This window comes from Lissotriton vulgaris, unplaced genomic scaffold, assembly GCF_964263255.1.
Source record: "Lissotriton vulgaris unplaced genomic scaffold, aLisVul1.2 SCAFFOLD_728, whole genome shotgun sequence".
NCBI classification, from domain to species: domain Eukaryota; kingdom Metazoa; phylum Chordata; class Amphibia; order Caudata; family Salamandridae; genus Lissotriton; species Lissotriton vulgaris.
The window spans coordinates 847659-868689 of record NW_028248620.1 but is presented as its reverse complement, the minus strand read 5'-3'; the positions used below and the strand labels follow the sequence as shown (position 1 = coordinate 868689).

The window sequence follows — 21031 nt, the reverse complement described above, 5'->3', positions numbered from 1 at the left end:
TCTTACCCTGCGCGGAGCTCCATAACCCTGGGTAGAAGGGACAACTTCATCCCCTTGAAGCTTAACACCTCCAAATGTCACAAGATTCATCAAAACTGGTGCCTGGTTGCTGGAAGTAGGCCCAAGGCCTTGCAGGACTTTTCCTGTAACTGCAAAGTAGTTAAATACACTTTGCTGAGTATTTGAAGTGCTTTGTTTTCAAACATCCAGCTATGGGTGAAATCTGGAATCTTACCCTGCGCAGAGCTCCATAACCCTGGGCAAAAGGTACAACTTCATCCCCTTGAAGCTTAACACCTCCAAATGTCACAAGATTCATTAAAACTGCTGCCTGGAGGCTAGAGGTAAGCCCAAGGCCTTGCAGACCTTTCCCTGTAACTGTAAAGGGGATAAATACACTTTGTGGTGTCAGTAATGTGTTGGTTATTCACACATCCAGCTAGAGGTGACATCTGAAATCTTACCCTGCGCGGAGCTCCATAACCCTGGGTAGAAGGTACAACTTCATCCCCTTGAAGCTTAACACCTCCAAATGTCACAAGATTCATCAAAACTGGTGCCTGGATGCTGGAAGTAGTCCCAATGCCTTGCAGGACTTTTCCTGTAACTGCAAAGTAGTTAAATACACTTTGCTGAGTATATGAAGTGCTTTGTTTTCAAACCTCCAGCTAGGGGTGTAATCTGGAATCTTACCCTGCGCGGAGCTCCACAACCCTGGGTAGAAGGTACAACTTCATCCCCTTGAAGCTTAACACCTCCAAATGTCGCAAGATTCACTAAAACTGCTGCCTGGAGACTAGAGGTAGGCCCAAGGCCTTGCAGACCTTTCCCTGTAACTGTAAAGGGGTTAAATACACTCTGTGGTGTCTGAGATGTGTTGGTTATTCACACATCCAGGCAGGGGTGATACCTGAAATCTTACCCTGCGCGGAGCTCCATAACCCTGGGTAGAAGGTACAACTTCATACCCTTTGAAAGTTAACACCTCCAAATGTCACAAGTATCAGTAAAACTGGTGCCTGGATGCTGTAAGTAGGCCCAAGGCCTTGCAGGCCTTTTCCTGGAACTGCAGATGAGTTAATTACACTTTGCTGAGTATATGAAGTGCTTGGTTTTCAAACCTCCAGCTAGGGGTGTAATCTGGAATCTTACCCTGCGCGGAGCTCCACAACCCTGGGTAGAAGGTACAACTTCATCCCCTTGAAGCTTAACACCTCCAAATGTCTCAAGATTCATCAAAACTGGTGCCTGGATGCTGGAAGTAGTCCCAATGCCTTGCAGGACTTTTCCTGTAACTGTAAAGGGGTTAAATACACTTTGTGGTGTCTGTAATGTGTTGGTTATTCACACATCCAGCTAGGAGTGACATCTGAAATCTTACCCTGCGCGGAGCTCCATAACCCTGGGTAGAAGGTACAACTTCATCCCCTTGAAGCTTAACACCTCCAAATGTCACAAGATTCATCAAAACTGGTGCCTGGATGCTGTAAGTAGGCCCAAGGCCTGGCAGGCCTTTTCCTGGGACTGCAAAGGAGTTCAATACACTTTGCCGAGTTTGTTAAGTGTTTTGTTTCAACACCTCCAGCTAGGGGTGACATCTGAAATCTTACCCTGCGCGGAGCTCCATAACCCTGGGTAGAAGGTACAACTTCATACCCTTTGAAGGTTAACACCTCCAAATGTCACAAGTATCAGTAAAACTGGTGCCTGGATGCTGGAGGTGGGCCCAAGGCCTTGCAGGCCTTTTCCTGGAACTGCAAAGGAGTTAAATACACTTTGTGGTGTCTGTAATGTGTTGGTTATTCACACATCCAGCTAGGGGTGACATCTGAAATCTTACCCTGCGCGGAGCTCCATAACCCTGGGTAGAAGGGACAACTTCATCCCCTTGAAGCTAATCACCTCCAAATGTCACAAGATTCATCAAAACTGGTGCCTGGATGCTGGAAGTAGGCCCAAGGCCTTGCAGGCCTTTTCCTGTAACTGCAAAGTAGTTAAATACACTTTGCTGAGTATTTGAGGTGCTTTGTTTTCAAACCTCCAGCTAGGGGTGTAATCTGGAATCTTACCCTGCGCGGAGCTCCATAACCCTGGGTAGAAGGTACAACTTCATCCCCTTGAAGCTTAACACCTCCAAATGTCACAAGATCCATCAAAACTGGAGCCTGGATGCTGGAAGTAGTCCCAATGCCTTGCAGGACTTTTCCTGTAACTGTAAAGGGGTTAAATACACTTTGTGGTGTCTGTAATGTGTTGGTTATTCACACATCCAGCTAGGGGTGACATCTGAAATCTTACCCTGCGCGGAGCTCCAAAACCCTGGGTAGAAGGGACAACTTCATCCCCTTGAAGCTTAACACCTCCAAATGTCACAAGATTCATCAAAACTGGTGCCTGGTTGCTGGAAGTAGGCCCAAGGCCTTGCAGGCCTTTTCCTGTAACTGCAAAGTAGTTAAATACACTTTGCTGAGTGTGTGAAGTGCTTTGTTTTCAAACATCCAGCTATGGGTGAAATCTGGAATCTTACCCTGCGCAGAGCTCCATAACCCTGGGTAGAAGGTACAACTTTATCCCCTTGAAGCTTAACATCTCCAAATGTCACAAGATTCATTAAAACTGCTGCCTGGAGGCTGGAGGTAGGCCCAAGGCCTTGTAGACCTTTCCCTGTAACTGTACAGGGGTTAAATACACCTTGTGGTGTCTGTAATGTGTTGGTTATTCACGCATCCAGCTAGGGGTGACATCTGAAATCTTACCCTGCGCGGAGCTCCATAACTCTGGGTAGAAGGGACAACTTTATCCCCTTGAAGCTTAACTCCTCCAAATGTCACAAGATTCATCAAAACTGGTGCCTGGTTGCTGGAAGTAGGCCCAAGGCCTTGCAGGCCTTTTCCTGTAACTGCAAAGTAGTTAAATACACTTTGCTGAGTATGTGAAGTGCTTTGTTTTCAAACATCCAGCTAGGGGTGAAATCTGGAATCTTACCCTGCGCGGAGCTCCAAAACCCTGGGTAGAAGGGACAACTTCATCCCCTTGAAGCTTAACACCTCCAAATGTCACAAGATTCATCAAAACTGGTGCCTGGTTGCTGGAAGTAGGCCCAAGGCCTTGCAGGCCTTTTCCTGTAACTGCAAAGTAGTTAAATACACTTTGCTGAGTGTGTGAAGTGCTTTGTTTTCAAACATCCAGCTATGGGTGAAATCTGGAATCTTACCCTGCGCAGAGCTCCATAACCCTGGGTAGAAGGTACAACTTTATCCCCTTGAAGCTTAACATCTCCAAATGTCACAAGATTCATTAAAACTGCTGCCTGGAGGCTGGAGGTAGGCCCAAGGCCTTGTAGACCTTTCCCTGTAACTGTACAGGGGTTAAATACACCTTGTGGTGTCTGTAATGTGTTGGTTATTCACGCATCCAGCTAGGGGTGACATCTGAAATCTTACCCTGCGCGGAGCTCCATAACTCTGGGTAGAAGGGACAACTTTATCCCCTTGAAGCTTAACTCCTCCAAATGTCACAAGATTCATCAAAACTGGTGCCTGGTTGCTGGAAGTAGGCCCAAGGCCTTGCAGGCCTTTTCCTGTAACTGCAAAGTAGTTAAATACACTTTGCTGAGTATGTGAAGTGCTTTGTTTTCAAACATCCAGCTAGGGGTGAAATCTGGAATCTTACCCTGCGCGGAGCTCCATAACCCTGGGTAGAAGGTACAACCTCATCCCCTTGAAGCTTAACACCTCCAAATGTCACAAGATTCATTAAAACTGCTGCCTGGAGGCTGGAGGTATGCCCAGGGCCTTGCAGACCTTTCCCTGTAACTGTAAAGGGGTTAAATACACTTTGTGGTGTCTGTAATGTGTTGGTTATTCACACATCCAGCTAGGGGTGACATCTGAAATCTTACCCTGCGCGGAGCTCCATAACCCTGGGTAGAAGGGACAACTTCATCCCCTTGAAGCTTAACACCTCCAAATGTCACAAGATTCATCAAAACTGGTGCCTGGATGCTGTAAGTAGGCCCAAGGCCTGGCAGGCCTTTTCCTGGGACTGCAAAGGAGTTCAATACACTTTGCCGAGTTTGTTAAGTGTTTTGTTTCAACACCTCCAGCTAGGGGTGACATCTGAAATCTTACCCTGCGCGGAGCTCCATAACCCTGGGTAGAAGGTACAACTTCATACCCTTTGAAGGTTAACACCTCCTAATGTCACAAGTATCAGTAAAACTGGTGCCTGGATGCTGGAGGTGGGCCCAAGGCCTTGCAGGCCTTTTCCTGGAACTGCAAAGGAGTTAAATACACTTTGTGGTGTCTGTAATGTGTTGGTTATTCACACATCCAGCTAGGGGTGACATCTGAAATCTTACCCTGCGCGGAGCTCCATAACCCTGGGTAGAAGGTACAACTTCATCCCCTTGAAGCTTAACACCTCCAAATGTCACAAGATTCATCAAAACTGGTGCCTGGTTGCTGGAAGTAGGCCCAAGGCCTTGCAGGACTTTTCCTGTAACTGCAAAGTAGTTAAATACACTTTGCTGAGTATTTGAAGTGCTTTGTTTTCAAACATCCAGCTATGGGTGAAATCTGGAATCTTACCCTGCGCAGAGCTCCATAACCCTGGGCAAAAGGTACAACTTCATCCCCTTGAAGCTTAACACCTCCAAATGTCACAAGATTCATTAAAACTGCTGCCTGGAGGCTAGAGGTAAGCCCAAGGCCTTGCAGACCTTTCCCTGTAACTGTAAAGGGGATAAATACACTTTGTGGTGTCAGTAATGTGTTGGTTATTCACACATCCAGCTAGAGGTGACATCTGAAATCTTACCCTGCGCGGAGCTCCATAACCCTGGGTAGAAGGTACAACTTCATCCCCTTGAAGCTTAACACCTCCAAATGTCACAAGATTCATCAAAACTGGTGCCTGGATGCTGGAAGTAGTCCCAATGCCTTGCAGGACTTTTCCTGTAACTGCAAAGTAGTTAAATACACTTTGCTGAGTATATGAAGTGCTTTGTTTTCAAACCTCCAGCTAGGGGTGTAATCTGGAATCTTACCCTGCGCGGAGCTCCACAACCCTGGGTAGAAGGTACAACTTCATCCCCTTGAAGCTTAACACCTCCAAATGTCGCAAGATTCACTAAAACTGCTGCCTGGAGACTAGAGGTAGGCCCAAGGCCTTGCAGACCTTTCCCTGTAACTGTAAAGGGGTTAAATACACTCTGTGGTGTCTGAGATGTGTTGGTTATTCACACATCCAGGCAGGGGTGATACCTGAAATCTTACCCTGCGCGGAGCTCCATAACCCTGGGTAGAAGGTACAACTTCATACCCTTTGAAAGTTAACACCTCCAAATGTCACAAGTATCAGTAAAACTGGTGCCTGGATGCTGTAAGTAGGCCCAAGGCCTTGCAGGCCTTTTCCTGGAACTGCAGATGAGTTAATTACACTTTGCTGAGTATATGAAGTGCTTGGTTTTCAAACCTCCAGCTAGGGGTGTAATCTGGAATCTTACCCTGCGCGGAGCTCCACAACCCTGGGTAGAAGGTACAACTTCATCCCCTTGAAGCTTAACACCTCCAAATGTCTCAAGATTCATCAAAACTGGTGCCTGGATGCTGGAAGTAGTCCCAATGCCTTGCAGGACTTTTCCTGTAACTGTAAAGGGGTTAAATACACTTTGTGGTGTCTGTAATGTGTTGGTTATTCACACATCCAGCTAGGAGTGACATCTGAAATCTTACCCTGCGCGGAGCTCCATAACCCTGGGTAGAAGGTACAACTTCATACCCTTTGAAGGTTAACACCTCCAAATGTCACAAGTATCAGTAAAACTGGTGCCTGGATGCTGGAGGTGGGCCCAAGGCCTTGCAGGCCTTTTCCTGGAACTGCAAAGGAGTTAAATACACTTTGTGGTGTCTGTAATGTGTTGGTTATTCACACATCCAGCTAGGGGTGACATCTGAAATCTTACCCTGCGCGGAGCTCCATAACCCTGGGTAGAAGGGACAACTTCATCCCCTTGAAGCTAATCACCTCCAAATGTCACAAGATTCATCAAAACTGGTGCCTGGATGCTGGAAGTAGGCCCAAGGCCTTGCAGGCCTTTTCCTGTAACTGCAAAGTAGTTAAATACACTTTGCTGAGTATTTGAGGTGCTTTGTTTTCAAACCTCCAGCTAGGGGTGTAATCTGGAATCTTACCCTGCGCGGAGCTCCATAACCCTGGGTAGAAGGTACAACTTCATCCCCTTGAAGCTTAACACCTCCAAATGTCACAAGATCCATCAAAACTGGAGCCTGGATGCTGGAAGTAGTCCCAATACCTTGCAGGACTTTTCCTGTAACTGTAAAGGGGTTAAATACACTTTGTGGTGTCTGTAATGTGTTGGTTATTCACACATCCAGCTAGGGGTGACATCTGAAATCTTACCCTGCGCGGAGCTCCAAAACCCTGGGTAGAAGGGACAACTTCATCCCCTTGAAGCTTAACACCTCCAAATGTCACAAGATTCATCAAAACTGGTGCCTGGTTGCTGGAAGTAGGCCCAAGGCCTTGCAGGCCTTTTCCTGTAACTGCAAAGTAGTTAAATACACTTTGCTGAGTGTGTGAAGTGCTTTGTTTTCAAACATCCAGCTATGGGTGAAATCTGGAATCTTACCCTGCGCAGAGCTCCATAACCCTGGGTAGAAGGTACAACTTTATCCCCTTGAAGCTTAACATCTCCAAATGTCACAAGATTCATTAAAACTGCTGCCTGGAGGCTGGAGGTAGGCCCAAGGCCTTGTAGACCTTTCCCTGTAACTGTACAGGGGTTAAATACACCTTGTGGTGTCTGTAATGTGTTGGTTATTCACGCATCCAGCTAGGGGTGACATCTGAAATCTTACCCTGCGCGGAGCTCCATAACTCTGGGTAGAAGGGACAACTTTATCCCCTTGAAGCTTAACTCCTCCAAATGTCACAAGATTCATCAAAACTGGTGCCTGGTTGCTGGAAGTAAGCCCAAGGCCTTGCAGGCCTTTTCCTGTAACTGCAAAGTAGTTAAATACACTTTGCTGAGTATGTGAAGTGCTTTGTTTTCAAACATCCAGCTAGGGGTGAAATCTGGAATCTTACCCTGCGCGGAGCTCCAAAACCCTGGGTAGAAGGGACAACTTCATCCCCTTGAAGCTTAACACCTCCAAATGTCACAAGATTCATCAAAACTGGTGCCTGGTTGCTGGAAGTAGGCCCAAGGCCTTGCAGGCCTTTTCCTGTAACTGCAAAGTAGTTAAATACACTTTGCTGAGTGTGTGAAGTGCTTTGTTTTCAAACATCCAGCTATGGGTGAAATCTGGAATCTTACCCTGCGCAGAGCTCCATAACCCTGGGTAGAAGGTACAACTTTATCCCCTTGAAGCTTAACATCTCCAAATGTCACAAGATTCATTAAAACTGCTGCCTGGAGGCTGGAGGTAGGCCCAAGGCCTTGTAGACCTTTCCCTGTAACTGTACAGGGGTTAAATACACCTTGTGGTGTCTGTAATGTGTTGGTTATTCACGCATCCAGCTAGGGGTGACATCTGAAATCTTACCCTGCGCGGAGCTCCATAACTCTGGGTAGAAGGGACAACTTTATCCCCTTGAAGCTTAACTCCTCCAAATGTCACAAGATTCATCAAAACTGGTGCCTGGTTGCTGGAAGTAGGCCCAAGGCCTTGCAGGCCTTTTCCTGTAACTGCAAAGTAGTTAAATACACTTTGCTGAGTATGTGAAGTGCTTTGTTTTCAAACATCCAGCTAGGGGTGAAATCTGGAATCTTACCCTGCGCGGAGCTCCATAACCCTGGGTAGAAGGTACAACCTCATCCCCTTGAAGCTTAACACCTCCAAATGTCACAAGATTCATTAAAACTGCTGCCTGGAGGCTGGTGGTATGCCCAGGGCCTTGCAGACCTTTCCCTGTAACTGTAAAGGGGTTAAATACACTTTGTGGTGTCTGTAATGTGTTGGTTATTCACACATCCAGCTAGGGGTGACATCTGAAATCTTACCCTGCGCGGAGCTCCATAAGCCTGGGTAGAAGGGGCAACTTCATCCCCTTGAAGCTTAACACCTCCAAATGTCACAAGAGTCATCAAAACTGGTGCCTGGATGCTGTAAGTAGGCCCAAGGCCTGGCAGGCCTTTTCCTGGGACTGCAAAGGAGTTCAATACACTTTGCCGAGTTTGTTAAGTGTTTTGTTTCAACACCTCCAGCTAGGGGTGACATCTGAAATCTTACCCTGCGCGGAGCTCCATAACCCTGGGTAGAAGGTACAACTTCATACCCTTTGAAGGTTAACACCTCCTAATGTCACAAGTATCAGTAAAACTGGTGCCTGGATGCTGGAGGTGGGCCCAAGGCCTTGCAGGCCTTTTCCTGGAACTGCAAAGGAGTTAAATACACTTTGTGGTGTCTGTAATGTGTTGGTTATTCACACATCCAGCTAGGGGTGACATCTGAAATCTTACCCTGCGCGGAGCTCCATAACCCTGGGTAGAAGGTACAACTTCATCCCCTTGAAGCTTAACACCTCCAAATGTCACAAGATTCATCAAAACTGGTGCCTGGATGCTGGAAGTAGTCCCAATGCCTTGCAGGACTTTTCCTGTAACTGCAAAGTAGTTAAATACACTTTGCTGAGTATATGAAGTGCTTTGTTTTCAAACCTCCAGCTAGGGGTGTAATCTGGAATCTTACCCTGCGCGGAGCTCCACAACCCTGGGTAGAAGGTACAACTTCATCCCCTTGAAGCTTAACACCTCCAAATGTCGCAAGATTCACTAAAACTGCTGCCTGGAGACTAGAGGTAGGCCCAAGGCCTTGCAGACCTTTCCCTGTAACTGTAAAGGGGTTAAATACACTCTGTGGTGTCTGAGATGTGTTGGTTATTCACACATCCAGGCAGGGGTGATACCTGAAATCTTACCCTGCGCGGAGCTCCATAACCCTGGGTAGAAGGTACAACTTCATACCCTTTGAAAGTTAACACCTCCAAATGTCACAAGTATCAGTAAAACTGGTGCCTGGATGCTGTAAGTAGGCCCAAGGCCTTGCAGGCCTTTTCCTGGAACTGCAGATGAGTTAAATACACTTTGCTGAGTATATGAAGTGCTTGGTTTTCAAACCTCCAGCTAGGGGTGTAATCTGGAATCTTACCCTGCGCGGAGCTCCACAACCCTGGGTAGAAGGTACAACTTCATCCCCTTGAAGCTTAACACCTCCAAATGTCTCAAGATTCATCAAAACTGGTGCCTGGATGCTGGAAGTAGTCCCAATGCCTTGCAGGACTTTTCCTGTAACTGCAAAGTAGTTAAATACACTTTGCTGAGTATATGAAGTGCTTTGTTTTCAAACCTCCAGCTAGGGGTGTAATCTCGAATCTTACCCTGCGCTGAGCTCCATAACCCTGGGTAGAAGGTACAACTTCATCCCCTTGGAGCTTAACACCTCCAAATGTCACAAGATTCAGTAAAACTGGTGCCTGGATGCTGTAAGTAGGCCCAAGGCCTTGCAGGCCTTTTCCTGGAACTGCAGAGGAGTTAAATACACTTTGTTGAGTATATGAAGTGCTTTGTTTTCAAACCTCCAGCTAGGGGTGTAATCTGGAATCTTACCCTGCGCGGAGCTCCACAACCCTGGGTAGAAGGTACAACTTCATCCCCTTGAAGCTTAACACCTCCAAATGTCACATGAATCATTAAAACTGCTGCCTGGAGCTTGGATGTAGGCCCAAGGCCTTGTAGACCTTTCCCTGTAACTGTACAGGGGTTAAATACACTTTGTGGTGTCTGTAATGTGTTGGTTATTCACACATCCAGCTAGGGGTGACATCTGAAATCTTACCCTGCGCGGAGCTCCATAACTCTGGGTAGAAGGGACAACTTTATCCCCTTGAAGCTTAACTCCTCCAAATGTCACAAGATTCATTAAAACTGCTGCCTGGAGGCTGGAGGTAGGCCCAAGGCCTTGCAGACCTTTCCCTGTAACTGTAAAGGGGTTAAATACACTCTGTGGTGTCTGTAATGTGTTGGTTATTCACACATCCAGCTAGGGGTGACATCTGAAATCTTACCCTGCGCGGAGCTCCATAACCCTGGGTAGAAGGGACAACTTCATCCCCTTGAAGCTAATCACCTCCAAATGTCACAAGATTCATCAAAACTGGTGCCTGGATGCTGGAAGTAGGCCCAAGGCCTTGCAGGCCTTTTCCTGTAACTGCAAAGTAGTTAAATACACTTTGCTGAGTATTTGAGGTGCTTTGTTTTCAAACCTCCAGCTAGGGGTGTAATCTGGAATCTTACCCTGCGCGGAGCTCCATAACCCTGGGTAGAAGGTACAACTTCATCCCCTTGAAGCTTAACACCTCCAAATGTCACAAGATCCATCAAAACTGGAGCCTGGATGCTGGAAGTAGTCCCAATGCCTTGCAGGACTTTTCCTGTAACTGTAAAGGGGTTAAATACACTTTGTGGTGTCTGTAATGTGTTGGTTATTCACACATCCAGCTAGGGGTGACATCTGAAATCTTACCCTGCGCGGAGCTCCAAAACCCTGGGTAGAAGGGACAACTTCATCCCCTTGAAGCTTAACACCTCCAAATGTCACAAGATTCATCAAAACTGGTGCCTGGTTGCTGGAAGTAGGCCCAAGGCCTTGCAGGACTTTTCCTGTAACTGCAAAGTAGTTAAATACACTTTGCTGAGTATTTGAAGTGCTTTGTTTTCAAACATCCAGCTATGGGTGAAATCTGGAATCTTACCCTGCGCAGAGCTCCATAACCCTGGGCAAAAGGTACAACTTCATCCCCTTGAAGCTTAACACCTCCAAATGTCACAAGATTCATTAAAACTGCTGCCTGGAGGCTAGAGGTAAGCCCAAGGCCTTGCAGACCTTTCCCTGTAACTGTAAAGGGGATAAATACACTTTGTGGTGTCAGTAATGTGTTGGTTATTCACACATCCAGCTAGAGGTGACATCTGAAATCTTACCCTGCGCGGAGCTCCATAACCCTGGGTAGAAGGTACAACTTCATCCCCTTGAAGCTTAACACCTCCAAATGTCACAAGATTCATCAAAACTGGTGCCTGGATGCTGGAAGTAGTCCCAATGCCTTGCAGGACTTTTCCTGTAACTGCAAAGTAGTTAAATACACTTTGCTGAGTATATGAAGTGCTTTGTTTTCAAACCTCCAGCTAGGGGTGTAATCTCGAATCTTACCCTGCGCGGAGCTCCATAACCCTGGGTAGAAGGTACAACTTCATCCCCTTGAAGCTTAACACCTCCAAATGTCACAAGATTCAGTAAAACTGGTGCCTGGATGCTGTAAGTAGGCCCAAGGCCTTGCAGGCCTTTTCCTGGAACTGCAGAGGAGTTAAATACACTTTGTTGAGTATATGAAGTGCTTTGTTTTCAAACCTCCAGCTAGGGGTGTAATCTCGAATCTTACCCTGCGCGGAGCTCCATAACCCTGGGTAGAAGGTACAACTTCATCCCCTTGAAGCTTAACACCTCCTAATGTCACAAGATTCATTAAAACTGCTGCCGGGAGGCTGGAGGTAGGCCCAAGGCCTTGCAGACCTTTCCCTGTAACTGTACAGGGGTTAAATACACTCTGTTGTGTATGTGATTTGTTGGGTTTTCACACATCTAGGCAGGCAAGCATCACAAAAACAGGTGGCTGGAGACAGGCCCAAGGCCTTGTCCTGATGCTATAAAGGGGTGAAATACACTTTGACCATGTAAAGTGTTTTCTTATCAAACCTCCAGCCAGGGGTATAACCCGAAATCTTACCCTGCGCGGAGCTCCATAGCCAAGGTTAGTAGGAGCAACTGTATCCCTTTGAAGATGAACTCAACCAAATGTTACAATTATCACTAAACAGGCCCACAGCCTTGTGCTGATACTGTAACAGGGGTGAATCTCACCCTGCGCGGAGCTCCATAGCCCTGTGTAGAAATAGCCACTTTGTGCCTGCAGGCTAGAAATGGGCTTGGGACACTGAAGGCTAGAATCTGATAATGTAAAATACCTTTTGAATGAAGGTATTTTTTTTTTGGCAGACCTCCAGCTAAGGGGGAAAACCGGAAATGTTACCCGAATCGGAGCTCACCAGCCCTGGGTAGGAAAAGTGACTTTGTCCCCTTGAACCTAAAGAGTTGGTATAAAATCAATTTAAAAAAAAAAGTGTATATATAGTTTTTTTTTGCTTACCTCCAGCTAAGGGGGAAAACCGGAAATGTTACCCGAATCGGAGTTCCATAGCCTCGGGTAGAAACAGTGACTTTGTCCCCTTGAACCTAGAGAGTTAAAAAAAAAAAAATGTTTATATATAGTAAAAAAAATACAATACAATAGAAATATGTGTTTGTAGGTTTTTTTTTTTTTTTTGGGCCGACCTCCAGCTAAGGGGGGAAACCGGAAATGTTACCCGAATCGGAGCTCACCAGCCCTGGGTAGGAAAAGTGACTTTGTCCCCTTGAACCTGAAGAGTTAGTATACAATGAATTAAACAAAAAAAATTGTATATATCGTTTTTTTTTCTGTTTTGCTTACCTCCAGCAAGGGGGAAAACCGAAAATTTTACCCGAATCGGAGCTCCCCAGCCCTGGGTAGAAGTAGTGCCATTGTCCCCTTGAACCAAACTGTCCACACAGAAAAAAACTGAAACGGGTGCTTAAAGACCCACAGGGACCCGTAAACGGTCATGCTGGTTCGCCGCAAGAATCAGGATGCCACAGCCTCTTCCTATGGGCCTGCATGGGAACTCGACTTCATCGACCATTAAGCCCCCACGCAGTGGGGGCTTACAGAGCCTGGGCAGGAGACAAAGTTGGAGTTAGCGCGGCCGTTCCGCCGCCCGGCCATCTGGTCGCCAGGCTCACTGGGCCATCTGGTCACTGCACAACGGTGCGACCAGATGGCCCACTGAGCCATGCGACCAGATGGCCGATCGGCGGAACCGCCGCGTTAACTCCAACTTTGTCTCCCGCTCTGGTGCTGTAACCCCCCACTACGTGGGGGCTTAATAGTCGGCATAGGTCCCCCAGTCCAGGCCTCCAAGACGGCGGGCCCCTGGGCAGGGCTAAACCTGCCTTATCTCCCGAGTTTCGTCGCCCCAGGATAACGGGACCCTGGGGCGGTCTACACACGCCTTAGGTCCCCAGTCCAGGGCTCCATGACGGTGGGCCCCTGAACCGGGCTGAACCCGCCTTAGGTTACCAGTTCAGGGCTCCATGGTGGCGGTCCCCGGGGCCGGGCTAAGCACGCCTTATCTCTCCGGTTTCGGGGCCAAGGACAACGGGACCCTGGGGCGGGCTAAACACGCCTTATGGTCCCCAGTCCAGGGCTCCATGATGGCGGGCCCCTGGGCAGGGATAAACACGCCTTAGGTCCCCAGTCCAGGGCTCCATGATGGCGGAGCCCTGTGCCGTGCTAAACCTGCCTTATCTACCCAGTTTCGGGCCTCAGGATAAAGAGACCCTGGGGCGGGCTACACACGCCTTAGGTCCCCAGTCCATGGCTCCATGATGTAGGTCCCCTGAACCCGCCTTAGGTTACCAGTTTAGGGCTCTACGGTGGCGGACCCTGGGCCGGGCTGAACCCGCCTTCCCGAGCAGAGTGGCTGCGGAGCAAATCCCCGGGTTCCCTCCATCCTCCCCTCCCGACCGAGTGGGGGCCTAGATAGGAGCCCTGCGCTGCGGGAATAATAGTTCATAGACCCAGCTCTCACAAGACATGGTGGTCGGCTCTTAAAAGAGCCTTTGGGTTGTTTTGTCTTTTTTTTCCGTGGGCAAGTCGAGTGTTTAACCGCCGAATCCGTAGAGGGTGCGGCCCTGGCGCTTCAGGGCATAGACCACATCCATGGCGGTGACGGTCTTCCTCTTGGCGTGCTCGGTGTAGGTGACGGCGTCCCGGATCACGTTCTCCAGGAAAACCTTCAGCACTCCGCGGGTCTCCTCGTAGATGAGGCCGGAGATGCGCTTGACTCCGCCACGGCGCGCCAGGCGGCGAATGGCCGGCTTGGTGATGCCCTGGATGTTGTCCCGGAGCACCTTGCGGTGCCTCTTGGCGCCGCCTTTGCCGAGCCCCTTCCCTCCTTTGCCGCGTCCAGACATGTTCTCCTCTCGGTGCTGTGAGCAGAAGTGATAGCTCCAGCCCCCGCACCGGCTGATTATATGGAGGAGCTGCGGACCTGCGAGGGAGTCCAAGCGCCCGCCCTGTGAGGCGGGAGAGCCCGGCCCCGGCCCGCCCTCTGCAGGGAGCGGGGGCTGGAGAGGCCGTTGCCGTTTGAAAAAGAGCGGGCTCCCAGCCCGCCTTTGTCATGGGTTGGCTCAGCTGCTGCCGCCGGCGCACAGACCACAGTCAAACACACGCACACGCCTCCCTTCCCGGCCCCCACTTGTGACCGGCCCGCCTAACCCTCTCGTTCCGTGCCCCCCTCCCAATATGAACAGAAGCCTCGGACATTTCTAAAGGAGCCCAACACACGTTAACGGCCTCACCGGCACCACCCCGCTGTGTGTGGCCGCCTGCAACCCCGTAACACTGTCCACGTCTCGCGCCCAAGGCACCTCCCTTCCCGGCCCCCACTTGTGACCGCAGCCCGCCTAACCCTCTCGTTCGGTGCCCCCTCCCAATATGAACCGAAGCCTCGGACTTGTTTCAATGGAGCCCTACACCGGCACCACCCCGCTGTGTGACACCGCCTGCAACCCCGTAACACTGTCCAAGTCTCGCGCCCAAGGCACCCCTTTTCCCGGCCCCCACTTGTGACCGCGGCCCGCCTAACCCTCTCGTTCCGTGCCCCTCCCAATATGAACAGATGCTTAGGACATGTTTCAATGGAGCCCACACCGGCTCCTCCCCGCTGTGTGTGACTGCCTGCAACCCCGTAACACTGTCCACGTCTCGAGCCCAAGGCACCTCTCTTCCCGGCCCCTACTTGTGACCGCGGCCCGCCTAACCCTCTCTTTCGGCGCCCCCTCCCAATATGAACAGAAGCCTCGGACATGTTTAATGGAGCCCAACACACGTTAAAGGCCTCACCGGCACCACCCCGCTGTGTCTGGCCGCCTGCAATCCCGTAACGGTCCCCATCTCGCGCCCGGTTGTGTCGTCTGCCCCAAAAAGATGCCAAATAAATATAGGATTTTTATTAGAAAAAACATTATGGATATCGGACTCGAAGCTGGGCTTTGGGGACGGGGGCAACATTTATATGCAGGGCCGAGGGCTTGGAGTGTGTCCCACCTATGAAGCGACGGCGCGGGCGCTGCCGCATCTATGAAGCCGCCAGAGTAACACCTCGGCACGGATACGCTCTTTGATGGAGTCTGTGGATGGCCCTGAAAAGAGCCTTTGTGTTTAGGGTGTATTTCCACGGGGGTCTGCGGGCCTTTACTTGCTTGCTTTGCCCTGTGCCTTGTGGCTCTCGGTTTTCTTGGGCAGCAGCACGGCCTGGATGTTGGGCAGGACTCCTCCCTGGGCGATGGTGACTCGGCCCAGCAGCTTGTTCAGCTCCTCGTCGTTGCGGATGGCCAGCTGGAGGTGTCTGGGGATGATGCGGGTCTTCTTGTTGTCCCGGGCGGCGTTGCCAGCCAGCTCCAGGATCTCGGCGGTCAGGTACTCCAGCACTGCAGCCAGATAGACGGGGGCACCGGCGCCCACCCTCTCGGCGTAGCTTCCCTTACGGAGCAGTCTGTGCACACGGCCCACGGGGAACTGGAGCCCGGCTCTGGAAGAGCGTGTCTTGGCCTTGGCGCGGGCCTTTCCTCCCTGCTTTCCGCGTCCAGACATGGCGATCGATGTACAGTCTCAGTCACACAACAGCGAGAATGATACTGCTCTTTTTGCTGGACTCGGTAATATAAAGACTTCGGGTGCGTCTGATTGGTTGACAGCTAGTCGTTGATAGTACTTCTCATTGGAGGAAGGCGTGCTATGGTTTAGCCAATCAGTGTCCCAGAACCGCATTACAATAGGAAGTGGGGGCCCGGCCTATACCTGCCAATGAGAAGGGAGAGCCGGGAAGAAGCTGCTTTGCACGCCCTGGCTATAAATACAAGTGGGGCCGCCCAAACATGATTTCTCTCGGCTCCACAGCACGCGGTGAAAGATCCTCGACCATGCCTGAACCAGCCAAGTCCGCGCCGGCTCCCAAGAAGGGCTCCAAGAAAGCGCTCTCCAAGCCGCCCAAGAAGGACGGGAAGAAGCGCAAGAGGAGCAGGAAGGAAAGCTATGCCATCTACATTTACAAAGTGATGAAGCAGGTGCACCCGGACACCGGCATCTCTTCCAAGGCCATGGGCATCATGAACTCCTTCGTGAACGACATCTTTGAGCGCATCGCTGCAGAGTCTTCCAAACTGGCTCTCTACAACTCGCGGCGCACCATCACCTCACGGGAGATCCAGACCGCAGTCCGCCTTCTGCTGCCCGGAGAGCTGGCCAAGCACGCCGTGTCGGAGGGCACCAAGGCCGTCACCAAGTACACCAGCGCCAAGTAAGGCTTCCAGGCGCACCCCAACGAACACAACGGCTCTTTTAAGGGCCAACCACTTCCTCCCCTAAGAGCTAATGTAACCCTAGTATGACAGAAGAATATGTGTTTTTATAAGGGTAATGTTGAGCGCAGATAGCGCCGCTCTCCCGGGGTTTGCTGCACACCGAGGGACGATGGAGCAGGCAGCCCGTTTTGCCTCTTTCAATAAACATGTCTATATGAATGAGCCCTCCCTGGGACCAAGTGCCACCTATGCACTGTAATGTAACGATGACGTTATATAAACCTGCTGGCAATTCACACAGCTACTCCCGGGCAATTTGCTTTCCATGTTATGGGCGAGCAGCTTTAATGTGTGCCGGTTTAATTAGCGTTGTGTTTGTATTTCCAGACCCAGGGGAACGGCTACAATACGCCCCGGGGCAAACGCTACCGAAATCAGACACATGAACCCCATGTACCGGGAGCCCAGATGCCTCATAGCGCTGGCTTGTGACCAGCGGATCCCTGCCGCCATTAAATGATGGGCACATTGACGAGGTGTTTGTGCACTGTGAAGACGGAAGGCTCTGGTCACCCCCAGAGCCTGTATAAGTTGCCCAGTACTCGTGGTACTCTCAGAACCCGATGTACCGGGAGCACAGATGCCCAAAAGCGGTGGCTTGTGACCCGCGGATCCCTACCACAACCCTCTACCCAAACAACGCTTCAAATGAAGGGCACGTGGAAGAGGTGTTTGTGCACTGTGGACACCGAGTGCTCTGGTTTCCCCAGAAGCGGTATAAGTTGCCCGGTGCTCGTGGTATTCACAGCCCCTCCTCCCTAACCTGTAGGCCATGCCATGGCAGATAAGAGAAGCTCAAAGGTGACAGGGTGGTGGCCCTTAAAAGAGCCGTTGTGGTGGTTGTTCGGGTCGGTCTGTCTCCTTAGGCTCTCTCGCCTCGGATGCGACGGGCCAGCTGGATGTCCTTGGGCATGATGGTCACCCTCTTGGCGTGGATGGCGCACAGGTTGGTGTCCTCGAAGAGCCCGACCAGGTAGGCCTCGCTTGCCTCCTGCAGGGCCATGACGGCGGAGCTCTGGAAGCGCAGATCGGTCTTGAAGTCCTGGGCGATCTCCCTCACCAAGCGCTGGAAGGGCAGCTTGCGGATGAGGAGCTCGGTGGACTTCTGGTAGCGGCGGATCTCGCGGAGAGCCACGGTGCCGGGCCGGTAGCGGTGAGGCTTCTTGACTCCCCCGGTGGCAGGCGCGCTCTTGCGAGCTGCCTTGGTGGCCAGCTGCTTGCGGGGCGCTTTGCCGCCGGTGGACTTGCGGGCTGTCTGCTTGGTGCGGGCCATGGCGGGAGCGGTCTCTCTCAGCGACGAGCGAGGAAGAATGGCGTCTACCGGGGAAAGAGCTCTATTTATGCCCTCACAGACGGAGGGCTGCTCTGGTTGGCTGAAGAGACCGCCCTACGTTCGAAAATAGCCCGCGGTGTACAACGATTGGTTACTGAACGGGAGGCTGCAGCCTAGCTGTCCAATGAGCTGTGGATAAAAGAGAAGCCTCCGGTTGAATGACGTGAGTTGGAGCCGGAGCCGGAGCCCGCGCCTCGGCCAGCCTTTGTCTCCGTGTCCGTCCATCCACTACTAGTCACGCCGACGACTCGACCCCGGTCCCCCGGGAGAGGAGCCCGAGATGTCATAAGCACACTGCCCTTATCACCCTGGAACACTCCCCCGTTACCTGCGCTCGAGTCTGCCCGGGTACAGTGAAAGCACCAACACACACACACACACACGTTTATAATAAACCCCGGTCTTATGACTCCCAGACCCCCTTCTTACCCGCCCCTGCTCACCCTGGAACACTCCCCCGTTACCTGCTGCTCGATTGAAAGAGCACAATCCTCTGCTTTATGCAGACACTACATCGAGTCTGCCCGGGTACAGTGAAAGCACCGAGACACACACGTTATTGCACATGCATTATAAACGGAGGTCTTATAACTCCCAGACCCCCTTATTGTCTATGTTATACCGATTTCAATCCACGCAGCCCCGAAAGAGCCGTTTATATGGCCAAGATCACACGCGGCACTCGCGCGTGGAAAGGTGCCCTATGGATGCATTGTGCGGTTTATTTTTGAGAAGTGGGGCATTGGGTGGGTGCAAAGGTGGGGATGAACACGCTCTCTTCTAGACAGGGTGGTGGCCCTTAAAAGAGCCGTTGTGTTTGCAGTGTCTCGGTGCAAGCCCTTACTTCTTCTTGGGCGCTGCCTTTTTGGGCTTCGCTGCTTTGGGCTTGGCTGCCTTGGGTTTGACTACCTTGGCAGGGCTTTTCTTGGCTACTTTGGGCTTCGCCGCCTTGGCTTTCGCTGGGCTCTTGGCAGCCTTCTTGGCGGGGGCAGCCTTGGGCTTCTTGGGGCTCTTGGCTGCTGCTGGCTTCTTGACCTTCTTCGGGCTCTTCTTGACCCCCGCGGGAGCCTTTTTGGGCTTCTTGGCGGCAGGGGCTGCTTTCTTGGCGGCTGGCTTCTTGGTCTTGGAGGCTGACTTCTTGGCCGCCTTCTTACCTTCCAGCTGCTTCTTATTCACCTTGAAGGATCCGGAGGCCCCGGTGCCCTTCAGCTGAGCTAGGGCGCCTTTGCTGACCAGGCTCTTGAGGGAGACCTTGACGCGGCTCTTGTTCTTGTCCGCATCGTAGCCGGCGGCGGTCAGCGCCTTCTTCAGGGCCACCAGGGAGACTCCCTTCCTCTCGGCCGAGGCGGTCACGCACTTCAGGATGAGATCGGACACGCTGGGACCGGAAGGCTTCTTGGCCTTGGAGGCCCCCGCTGCTTTCTTCTGCTTCTTCTTGGGGGCGACCTCAGCGGGAGGAGCCGCGGCGGCTGGAGCGGTTTCTGCCATTGCTATGCAAGTCTCGACGCTGACGCTGTCACAGAACGGAAATGTACCTCGGCCCGAGCCCCGTGCATATATAGGGAGGAGCCAGCCCCTGATTGGTCCCGAGGAGAGAGGGCTGTGCGAGGCGCACTCGGCTCTCTGCTCCGAGCTGACATTTGTGTTTCCTACCATCGGAGTTTCAAAGTTTTAAACCACAATCCGTTAAACACACGCTCCCGTGCACACATGAAAAGAAGCCCAGCTTCAGCCCCTTCCCGTGCCCGCCCCCGTTTCAGCCGACCCCGTCCACAGAGGCTTGCAATCCGCCGTGAATCTCTGCCCTCCCCCGGTGGCTGACGCCTCCGTGACCGGAATCCCGGGCTCCGGGACCCTTTTCCCCGGTCCACCCTCGCGCTCTGAGGCCGGGAGCGGCGGCCCGCGGGCGGGAGGGGCCTCCTGCAGGGAGCGGGCCAAGTGGAGTCACCATGGGGCTCCGGGGGCCGCGGGGAGCGCCTCCTGCACCGGGCCGAAGTAACACAGGGCTCCGCCGGCCGAGCGCGGGGAGCGGAGACAACGCCAGAGAGACCCGGCCCCCCGGGGGCCAGGGGGGCCCTCGCCGCGCGCCTGCACCCTCGGCTGTGGCACCCAAGGCTCCGGGGCAGCCGGGGGGACTTTCACAAGCAGCGGGGCACGGTCCGGCATCAAGACTCACGGGCATCACAAGGCGGCTGCGCGCTGGTAGCTTCACATGCAGGCCGAGGGCATTCACTGCCAAGCACCGAGCTGGACGAGACGGGGGCACAGTAAACATAATAAACACACAGTGACACCATAGAGGCAGGCGGCCGAGTCAGACCTACATGCTTAATGGCACCCAGAGTGAGAGCAGAGGGTGTGAATGCACCTGAAACGGTGACCCCAGTACCTGCACGGAGGCCCTCTGCTGAGCTGATTTTCACAGCTGGAGTTAGGTTTACATCTCAGGTGACATCTTTGGACGGGACCCGACCATAACAACGCGGTCAAAACACCGCTGTACATTTCGATCGCTGCATTTACAACGCAAGTCTTCTCCACGACTTGCACGGGAGGGCGCACTAGACTAAGGAATAGTGCGATTTGCAATTCCAACACCTTCCCTACCTTACTTAGGCTGGAGTTGGAATAGTAAATCATACTATTCCTGAGTGTAGAGCGCCCTCCCGCGCAAGTCGTGGAAAGCCCCTAAAACAGCAATGTAATGTACCGCAATCTGATTGTTACAACATACATCCCACACTACAGAGTGAGGCCTTTGACTATCACTGTTGTATTGAGCTCGATGGCTGGGGTGGGGACCACTCCTGAATCAAATGGGATGTCAAGAGTGCGACCTGTGCCCACAAATCAGATTCTGCGCATGGCAGCCTGATTGAGGTCTAATTACAGGGTTTCGCCTTATATGTAGGTAGAAGGAAACACAAAGAAAACACTTCACATAGTCCAAAACGTACATGAACACCATTCACAGTTTCAGATCTTACCCTTCAGGTACCCAGGCCCATTCCTAGCTTCCAGGAACCTGTTCTAGTAATATATCTGACACAATGAGGTTTCCAGAATCAAGGGGACAAAGTCAGTCCTTCTACCCCGAGATATGGAGCTCCGCACA

At 51.5% G+C, this 21031-nt stretch overlaps 4 protein-coding genes across 4 annotated transcripts; 1 reads left to right on the top strand and 3 right to left on the bottom strand.

Moving 5' to 3' along the window:
* Nucleotides 1-13782: 13782 nt before the first annotated feature.
* LOC147663973 (histone H4) lies at nucleotides 13783-14170 on the bottom strand. The gene has a single exon (XM_086950035.1). It carries the CDS (start codon nucleotides 14130-14132, stop codon nucleotides 13821-13823), a length of 312 nt encoding a protein of 103 aa, XP_086806161.1. The 5' UTR covers nucleotides 14133-14170; the 3' UTR covers nucleotides 13783-13820.
* Nucleotides 14171-15414: 1244 nt separating this feature from the next.
* LOC147663972 (histone H2A type 2-C-like) lies at nucleotides 15415-15813 on the bottom strand. The gene has a single exon (XM_086950117.1). The coding sequence runs from the start codon at nucleotides 15811-15813 to the stop codon at nucleotides 15415-15417; it is 399 nt and encodes a 132-aa protein (XP_086806243.1).
* A 318-nt stretch (nucleotides 15814-16131) lies between these two features.
* On the top strand, nucleotides 16132-16576 carry LOC147663971 (histone H2B 1.2-like). The gene has a single exon (XM_086950056.1). The coding sequence runs from the start codon at nucleotides 16143-16145 to the stop codon at nucleotides 16521-16523; it is 381 nt and encodes a 126-aa protein (XP_086806182.1). The 5' UTR covers nucleotides 16132-16142; the 3' UTR covers nucleotides 16524-16576.
* An 869-nt stretch (nucleotides 16577-17445) lies between these two features.
* On the bottom strand, nucleotides 17446-17856 carry LOC147663970 (histone H3). Its single transcript, XM_086950116.1, has one exon. The coding sequence runs from the start codon at nucleotides 17854-17856 to the stop codon at nucleotides 17446-17448; it is 411 nt and encodes a 136-aa protein (XP_086806242.1).
* Nucleotides 17857-21031: the final 3175 nt, after the last annotated feature.